Raw genomic sequence first — 10,100 nt, 5'->3', positions numbered from 1 at the left:
TACATACAATCTTGCCAACGATCAAAAAAACAAAACAGCAAAGAGAAACATGTGCAAAGCAAAACAAGAAAACATATTCATGCTCTTCAGTATTGATGACAAAGCCACATGTAAAAAATTACAAATTCAAAAATAGAGCTCATATAATCCAAGAATTGCCTTTTTTAAAATTTACATTTAGGGTAGTCTACATTTTATTAGTTGTTTGCATAGGTGGTAAGAACACGCTTTCTGGGTTATATGGGGGCGAAGGAAAATTGTTGTCATTACTTGGGGAAAAAAATGACTGGTCATGCTCAAATTGCAACTGCAAAATGAACACTTTGAGAGTTGATCAAAAGGCAGTGTGAAACACTAAGTGTTCATTTAAAGAAAGCACAGGATTTCCCCTCAAAAAATGTAGTCAGGTTTAATACAATAATGTATCCTTTATGAACATTAAGACAGACAGTCGGCACGGTAGTAGCAGCTACTTTCTGTTTATGATATAGGCACTGGTTTGTCAGCAAATTTTGTTCTTCTCAATTCCAAATAATACAAGTTCAACACGCCTCACAGAATATGTGTTTTATTGAAACTGTGCTTATGATTTGCATACTGTCTCAAAAATCCAACCCAGAAACACTAACTATCTTGGCATCCAGTAATTCTGATAACCTACGTAGGAAACAACAACTTCAGCTCTTTGGTAATTTGTCAGAATGAAATGTAACGTCAGATGTCAATCTATCTTTAAAAACATGTTTATTTGAAATAAGTGAGCTTTGTTCATAGCTCATCTCTGCTCCATTTTTCCTAAAGGCTGACACTACTGCTTCCTGGACATACTGTCCCTAGTTTTTTCCATGATAGTTACTTTAGAGGGATGGCAATTTGTCCCCCTCCCCCAGCCCCCACATCTATTTCATACACATGTGGATGACCAAATTCTAATGGAAAGTGACTTCGTAATGAATTTTCAACCCCTAAGTAGTAGAGACAGCTCAGTCTGAAAAAGTGGATGTAAGAGTAAAATGTCTCCAAAGATGAAGAAGGGCACTTTTGGTTTTCGGAACAGGAGAGACTTGCTCAAGAGGACCACAGGCCTTGACTGGTTCACCAGAATCCATCTGCTCTCTTTGTTTGGGGCGGGGGGGACCGTCACCCCATTTAGGGTATCACTGGCATCCCCTGGCTCATCGGCTGGGCTCCCAGGGTTCCTCGGCTATAGCGAATTCCTGACGCTTTCCGCTTGCCTTTATGAGCAAAGCAGGCCCTCAACGAATGCTTGCAGAATGAATGAATGAATGAATGAGGAAAGAATGATTACAAGGGTTTAGGGCAGCTTCATAGAGAATTACAATATTTTACCAGACCACAAATACTCCCACATCCATTTCTATTGGCCCAGCAAGGTATTACTTCCTTTCAGTTAGGCTGCTTTTAGGATGGGAAAACACAAGGGCTAGGACATGATCTTGAGATGACGTGAGCTTAACAGTTTCGTTGTGCTTCCACATTATACAAGGGTGTACGGCCTTCTGAAGGAATGACATAGCCTCAGTGCACTGGATGTTCACAGGAAAAGAAATCAAAAACAAAACGTTTTTTTAAAGCAAAAAACATTAAAGAGCCACACTCCTGTCAGGGATTACTCTGTGCCTACCAGGAAATAACTGCTCTAATCAGGCCCACCTGGTTGCCAACCAGACACTCAGGCCCACCATCCTTGACAGATCATTTTTAACCCCAAAGCATAGATATGCTCAGTGTGCCAAACATCACTGGGAAAATAAAAACAAAACAAACACCAAGTCCCTAACCTACTGAACAACTGAATTGAACCAAGTAATAATTCTACCATAAGATCTTTCACACCTCAAAGAGTACCTTCAAACTTTTGGGCAAATAACCTTTGCTGTGACTTAAAGGTTGTACCTAGTAGATATGGATGAGATTTTCATTGTTTACCAAGCACAGAAATGGAACAGCTTAAAGATGCATAGACAATGCCATTATACTTCCTGATTTTTTTTATTTAAATCTGAAAAAAAAAAAAAAAGACTAAACTCCATAGACATATTGTTTACAGATACTAAAATTTTATTTCTAGGTCCCATGGAAAATTAAAGAAATTTGTAGAGTTTTTTGTTTGCTTGTTTTTGTTTTGTTTTTGTTTTTTGTTTTTTTGAAAACACTAGATATAATGGAAAATCCGTTCCTGGAGGACTTGAGAATAAAAATATTTGCCACTGTGAAAGTTAAACTAGATCCTACTTATGCTTAACTGGTAACAACCCCAGAAAAAGGTGTTATTAAAACCCTGTATGTAGTCAAACTATAATTCTAAGGCTGTTTCAGAGCTTCAGATAGGAGATTTCAAATGAGATTTATCTATTTCAAAGAGAAGAGAGGCTCAAATCAGACAAACATTCAACTCCTGATACTGATGATCCCATACTTGGTGCATCCTTTCCAGGAAATAAAAGTGACACAGAAAAACCAGCGGTGGCTAAACACTGATGGGGCTGTCAGTGTGCCTGTAGAAGCAGTGACCACACTGAGGGCAGCCAGTCTTGGACAGTCACACTACAGTAGAGGAGAGGAACACTGCTTTGGGAGACCAGAAGCCCATGCAGTGCAACAGCGATACCTAGTGAAGGGGTAACTACAGGACCGAGTGCACCGGGCAACAGGCTCACGTTCAATGAACTTCATGGAGCACTATGGTAACTTTCACAAGGCTGAGTAGCCAAGTCTTAAAAATTGCAAGGGTCTAAAATGCCAGCTACACTCAACAGAAATGGCCTCCAGACTTGCAAGTTACCTGCTAATGCTCAAAGTAGCAGCAAAATAAAGTTAGAAACCTATTGGAAATATTTCCCAAGAGGTATTCATGGGGGCGGGGGGGGGGGGGGGGGACAGAAAAAAAAAAGGCAGTGCAGAATTCATAGCTATGCATGTGTACATGTTCTAATTACTTCACACACAGCAATACTGAAAAGGGAGATTATAAATGGATCTGTGCACCAAAAGTTCAGGAAGAACTGGAAGGGTTTATAATTTTTTTAAAAGTTAATATTTAAAAGCATATAAACTTAGCATGCTATATTTCATGGCAAAGTGACAAATGCTATTCAAAGAGAAATCAGGACCATGACTCTCTTGACATTTAAAAAAAATAGAAAAAAAAAAAAAAAGCTAAAAATTGCCAGGATACCTCCAAAAAGCTTGAAGAACTATGTATCTTGCTTATCTGTGAGATTTTTGTGAGGTTCCCCGGTTTTCTAAACAAGAAATGCAATTTGCACTGACAATGCCAGATGGAACATGCTCCAATCCTGCTTCTGAGTCCTGGGTAAGAGATTAAGTCTTAAGCACAAAGAAGAAATAAATGACTTACTGAAAAGCAGTCTACAACTGAGACTGACAGGCAGCATCAGAAGTGCACACATAATACTTTGTCACACGATGCTTCAACACACCATCAACTGACTTTTGGCATTAGGCAACTTCTTTCCTCTCCAAGTTACAAGAAACATGGGCATGCGCACACAGGGCAACACGGAGCTTTCAGCTTCTAACATAGAAAAAAGCAACATCAGAGAAGGAAAATGGTACAGATTCATGCATCCAGTTCAGAATCCATTTTTTTTTTTCCGGAAATCTTTCAAAGGTGTCAACTGCTCTACATTTCAAAATCTCATGGCCATAGCTAGCGAATTTAGAAGGAAAACAAAATTAATCAGTGACTGGCTCTCTGGCTGTCCAATTTGCCACCTCTTAGGACATATCCTAAGAATCAAGACAGCTTATGGTACACACATCTTTGCAGACATGAAGCTATGAAAGACTTCATTTCTACCTCTAGAAATTTCTATCTGTGGCAGTCAGAGAAATGACAGTCACTCACAGGCCACCTTCTTCGTTGTGCATCCACCCTAGACTAGCTGAGTATATACCTGAGAAACATTAGTGTTAAAGTATTGCCCTTTGCAGAGACTGGTAGATGGGGCCAAAGTGCAGAAAGCAACAGTCTTCTCTCGGTTTGTTTCACTGTTAGCGTCACAGTTTTTAGAGCTCCTGGTGCCACACGACAATTAGCTGTGAGGAAAAATCCTGCTCAGATGAAACCCAAGTCAAATAACCGATCCTTCCACAGCACACACTAATGACAGCTCAACTGGTTCACAGGTTTCCAAACCCTAGTATCCAACAAAAGTCATTAGAGTTCTCTAGAAAGAAATATGTACAATTGCTAAAGGGACCACCCAGGGTCTCATCTACAATTATTCCAGTTAGCTTGGTATCAATGCTTTGCCTATGGCTGTTATTTGGTTCAATGGCAGAATAAGGCGACGCTTTTAACAATCTGCAGTTGAATTCTACACACACGCGCACACACACTAGGCAGTGACCCGAAACATACAAAACAAAAGCATAGAGGGCTTTGGTGGGAGGGAAGGGGTTCTAAATAAATAAACATCTTTACAGATAAAACACGTGGATTGCAGAAACATCACTGAGGTTTTTGAGAAGGCCGTGCAGAGGTTTGCATGCTAGAAGAAAACTGTTTTGAGGATTTCGCAGCAGACTGCCTGCCACCAGGAGATGGGGGCACTCCAGAATCTAGCTGGGAAGACTTGGATTTGCGAGTGGACAGCAGGGAATGTTTAGCAGAAGCAGGGTCCTTGGAGACAAGCTGCTCTTTTCCAACTGCACTTGCACTTGGCTGCTGGGAACCTGGAGGCTGGTAGCCTTTCTCTGCCTTCTCATCCCCCGCATTCTTACCAGCCAACTTGACAGAGCTCCCGCCGGCCTTCTTGGAGAGCAAGGTTGTTTTGCCAAGGTCAGTCGACCGCCGGGTTTCCTTCTGTCTCAAGGCTGACTTGAAGAAGGACAGTCCCTTGTCCTCCGACTTGCTGTCCCTCTTCAGACCAGCCTTCATGTTTGTGTTGGGGGAACGCAGGCTGGCCATGGAGGAGCTCCTGACGTGCTTTCCATCCCCTCGGCCCTCCCCCGACCTGGCCTGGCTCACCCGAGGGGAGTTGGGTTTAGAGCTGGAGGTGATGCTGGCTCTGTCCGAAGCCAGGCTTTGCCTGGAGCCCTCTCTACTCAAGCTCCGGTCTGAAGTCCTGCTCTTCCCAGGAGGGAAGGGACCCCTTGCAGCAGGGCCCGAGGCTTTTCTGGCAGATGTGGAGGAAGCAGTGTAGGTAAGAGAAGATGATTTCTGCTTCTGGGGCGAAGGAGATGACACGGAGTCCTGGGGTTTGGGGGAGGACTCCTTTCTGGGCTGGCCAGAGGCAGGGGAGGAATGCCGTCCACTGGCCCTGGAAGAAGAATCTGCTTTGCTTCGGGATCGGGAGGGCTTTATAGAAACTTTTACAGGAACAGGAGAAGAAGGGGATGTACTTGAAAGAGATGATTCCTGGCTTGCCAAGACTGGTCTCCCCTTCCGTAAGCTTCTGTCTAGCTCAGAAGCGCCTTTGGAGCTGGGGGATCTCTTGGCTGTGCTGTCTGATTTCTTTGTGAGGGAGCCCGGGTGGCTTGTGGGTTTCACCTCTTTGACTGGAGAGCTGTCTACAGAATCGCTCTGATCCACATAAGCAATCTGGTTATTGTTATCAAATGGATCAGAGATTGGGGGCACACGATCCCCCTGTGCTGAGTTTTTGCTCTGTGTGTCTACAACACTGGAGTTCAATTTGCAGGTGTCTGATTCATCTCTGAACACACCTTCCATGACAGCCAGAGGGGCCCGGCCCACAGCCTTGTGCTCACGTCGGCTGTGACTATCACTTGGTTCCTGGTAACTGCTGGCAAGGTTCCTCAAGCTGCCAAAGCAAGAGATGGAGACCTTGTCGTCCAGTGCCTCCCCAATCTTCTCCAAGGTGGAGGCAGAGGTGTGGATCGGAGAGTCCCCTGAGAACCGGGAGGGAGAACTGGAGCGCATCTGCAGCTTGGCGGACAAGGACCAAGAAGGTCTAATGCAATTGTCGTTAACGGCCAAGGGGCTGGTGACAGAAGATCTGGATGACAAGCTCTGACGCTGGACACTTCTCACGAATGGTCGAGTTGAGAAACCTCCTGAATGCAGCAGAGAGAATAGCATTAAGCTAAACCGAAAACACGTCCCAGCAACACCTTAAGATATTGAAGATGGAAGGAAGGCAAGTCTGGTGGAATGACAGGAGCGTGACTTTCAGAGCCAGCATGTCTGGGGTCACAAGAGCAGCCACGTGACTTCCTTTTCTGAGCTCAGTTCTCCTATCTATAAAATAGGGACATTCTAACTCAGGGATCAGCAAACTGTCTCTTTACTTCTTGCTGTGCGTCAGGGGTCAAGAGATTTAACAGCCCAGGCAGTTAATACTCTAGGCTTTGTGGGCCAACTACTCAACTCTGTCACTGCAGCATGAAAGCCACCACAGAAGACACATAAACAAATGGGTGTGGCTGTGTTCCAATAAAACCTTATTTACAAATAAAGGCAGGGGCCATATTTGGCCCATAGGCTGTCTGCTCTCACAGGACTACTATAAGAAATAAAATCCTGAAAGTCCTATGCCCACCTGGCATTTCACAGATGCTTAGTAAATGGGAGCTACTGATCCAGCTTCTTCATCTAACTAAGGAGAACCAGGGCCCACAGAAGTCAAGTCGTTGCTCAAGATTACACAGAATCAGAGGCAGAGCTAACACCAGAACCACAAACCCTTGCCCCCGACTCAATGCCACATGCAGCCTGGCTTGTAATTATTGACTATAACAGCAGATTGGTGGAAAGAACCAGAGACGATACACTCCTATCCTGAGTGACTTCAAACTTCTAAAGGCAATATCCATAATTAGAATAATATACTCCTGAGTCATCTCCAACTTCCAAAGAAAAAGTTCATAATTAGAACTACATACTTCTATTTTGAGTGCCTTAATACTTCCTTCCAAAGAAAATATTCTAAATTAAATTTCATAGATACTTTGGTACCGTAGCTGTGGTATTTATAAAACCATCCAGATAAGACTCCCAGAGACAGGCTCTGTTCTGTGGGCACCACCCGGCACCAGTGTGATGATGATGCTTAAGAGGATACTGATTTCACCAACTACACAGACCGAGGGCAAACCAGCTTACTGTTAAAACAACAGTGAATTCTAAATTTAAAGGCTTCATTGAGAAAAACCTCTACCTAAACAAGCAAAGATCCACTGGCTGGTTTTCTATAAAATGTCAGGAGCTTAGCAATTCCAGCTAAGTACTCTTGTTATTTTGTCTACAAGCCAGAAGAGGGAGCGGTGCTGGAGCTACAATGACGCAGACCTCCCCGGCCAAGTGGCCCCGTTCAGCCTCCTGTTGTTTCCCTCCACTTCACGTTCTCACAATTACCCATCACTAGACGCAGATTACAGGATTACAGCAACCGACATGCTGGCCGCAGAAGACTTGCTGGGAGATGAGTCACCATCCTCATTAGAGAAGCTGAGCTCACTCTCACCTCCTCCCAGCCTCAGCGCCTGGGCCGCCTGATCCTTCCTGCACCACCTGGGGCTCCTGTCAGAACTGAGGGTTCTGCTGCCATTACTTAAGCGGTAGGTAAAGGTAAAAAAAAAAAGTTCTATTTGTTTCATATTTCCCAAGTTTTTGTATGGTGACCATCTTCAGAATTCTTAAAAACTACCTTTATGCAGAGGCAAGAGTTTTTGTTCTAGATGCTTCTGTACTTAAAAGAACATGCCACAAATTCCTCTAAAGGAAACCGCGGTGGAAAGGGGAGAAGCCAAGAGTCAGGAAGCCCCCAGCAGAGCCAGCACAGCAACTCCTCCTTGCCAGGAAGGAGGCCCTGGGCAAATCACCACCCTTGCGGAGTCCCCTTACAGCTTATTTTAGGAACTTTGAAAAGCACTTTGAAAGAAAGTATACATTATTCTACAGAGTTAAAGCTCCAGCCTCCACGCTAGACCTTAGAAGTGGAAAATAATGAAGTAGGAGGAGAAAGTCATCCTAGAGGTCACAGAGGAAAAGCGAATGACCCAGTTTATAGAAAATGGCATTTATGATTGTAACCCACAGCTACACAGCCCTTTTACCTTCTCCCAGTCTTCTTGAGGCTTAATTCCTAAGCATGAGGGACCCTGTGCTGTGTCTGTGAGACACCATTGTAGAAATGTGTCACAAAACCCATACCCACCATCGTCTTCACTCCTCTCCCCAGCCATCTCCACCGACTCGGACAACGAGGCCAGGGAGGTGCGTCTGGAGGAAGCTGCGGAGGTCACGCTGGCTTGCTTGCTCCCCGGAAGCCGGCTCACCCAGTGTTCACACAAGGAAGAACTTGTGGAACCTGCAGTAAAAGAAGCGGGCACTGAGGTCAGGCCAGAATCCCGGGCCGGCAGCTTGGCACACACCCTCACAAAAGTGCTGCTGCTGGAGCTGGGAGGTGGCCGACATCAGTATTAATTCCCAGACCCCAAGCAGACCTGTGCCTGCTTGAATATCCCTTTAAGATGAGAAGAAGGAGGCCAGACTCTCGCACATGTTTATAGTAATGAAATGCAAGTATAGGCATGGACACTTAGTAATGCAAAGTACAGGTCTTAAGTGCTGACAATAGAATCGTTCATACTCATTCTATAAATATTTATTAAGCACCTACTGCCGAGTACTGTTCTAAGCACACACAGAAAAAATTCTGACACAGAGCAAATAAAAGTGGCATGCTCCGTTATCTTCTTAGCCTCACTGCTTTGTGGAGTCGTTACATCATTTCCACGATGTTAATATACAAACACACACACATGCACACACCCAGGATATACGTCAATCTGTACTGTCCATTCCAGGGATGCCCTGAAATATATTCCAGAGCAACAGAAACTGCTCTCAAAATTGAGAACATGTCTCAAATAGACCTCAAGAGGGTGTAATTTCCAAGCATATCTCAGGCTCTGGAAAGCACTGGGGAAAAGCACTAGAGCACTAGAGTTCCCACTCTCTTAAAGGAGTGAGTGGCTACAGAGAGGCAAGTGTACTGAGTGGGGCTTGACTCCAGCGGGGGCTCACTCTGCTTCAGCTGTGCCTCCTTTCAGCGGCTTCGAACCTACCCCTCACAAGCTTCAACCCAGGGCTAATACTCTCTAACATGATCCCATGTTACCATGCCCCCGTCCTCAGCCACAGTGTCTTAAACTCTGCATTAAGAAGCATGCATCGCCTTGCCTGGACTGTGTGGCTGCATCCAGACTAAACCCCATCCAGCTAAACCCAGCCCATCTAATAGACCGTAGCCTTCAACCCTTCTAATGGAACAGGCCGACTGCATAGAGAAAAAGAACTATTTTTAACGGCTATTTACCTTTTCTAAAAGGCTCTAACATACATTTTCCTAATCTGATGCACACAATAACCCCATAAGGCAGGTATTATTAGTACTCCCACATTACAGATGATTAAACATGTGGCTTGGATGGGATGTGCTCCAAGATGATGGATCCAACCAAAACATGGCAAAGCCAAGTCTCATTCCCTTTTAGAGTAGCATGCTGTACTGCTTTTTTTTCCTTCCTTCCTTTCTTTCTTCCTTTCTTCCTTCCATTCATTCATTCATTCCACAAGCAAATATGGCATGCTCACTTTGAGACAGGCTCTACATGCTTCCATGTGAATGCTGCTGGTTCACACATTCCACCCCTATTTCCTTGACCACAATCATTTTGGTTTCCAGATTAAATGCAAATGTGAGGATTGATCTGATCAACCCCACAGAGTCATGAGACCTTGTGGAGAAGTTCTCTGGACCATTAATTACAATCTTCTGTTCTAGAAAAACCTGCCAAAGAATAAGCTGGCCTTACCTGCCACTGAGCTATTGGCCGACCATGATGGAATGGCTGTCCGCCTCTGGTAGAAAAGGATGTACGCCATCTGTGTGCAGACCTCATCTTCCGACAGCTGCTGCACATCACTGTCATCGAAGCAGTACCAGAGGCCGTCCACAGAGTTCTTACAGTACGCTGCCAAAGAAGAGCCTGTCGTCAGTACCAGGGGAGGGGGGCACCAGCCACTCCACTCTGCCCACAGACACCAGTGCTTTGGCTCATATCATTAACTCAAGAGCTTTTTA

The 10,100-nt window shown here is 44.6% G+C and overlaps 1 protein-coding gene across 1 annotated transcript in view; it reads right to left on the bottom strand.

Moving 5' to 3' along the window:
- Positions 1-552: 552 nt before the first annotated feature.
- The window catches only part of USP31 (ubiquitin specific peptidase 31), a 68,422-nt gene continuing 58,874 nt past the window's right edge, over positions 553-10,100 (bottom strand). Inside the window, exons 14-16 of the mRNA XM_027610705.2 lie at positions 9,832-9,990; positions 8,169-8,321; positions 553-6,066 (exon numbers count right to left, since the gene is read on the bottom strand). Coding sequence (XP_027466506.1) covers positions 4,499-6,066; positions 8,169-8,321; positions 9,832-9,990 — 1,880 coding nt within the window. The 3' untranslated portion in view covers positions 553-4,498. The remainder of the gene's footprint in view (positions 6,067-8,168; positions 8,322-9,831; positions 9,991-10,100) is intronic.

This window comes from Zalophus californianus, chromosome 10 (assembly GCF_009762305.2).
Source record: "Zalophus californianus isolate mZalCal1 chromosome 10, mZalCal1.pri.v2, whole genome shotgun sequence".
NCBI classification, from domain to species: Eukaryota; Metazoa; Chordata; class Mammalia; order Carnivora; family Otariidae; genus Zalophus; species Zalophus californianus.
This window is presented reverse-complemented; position numbering and strand designations above follow the sequence as displayed.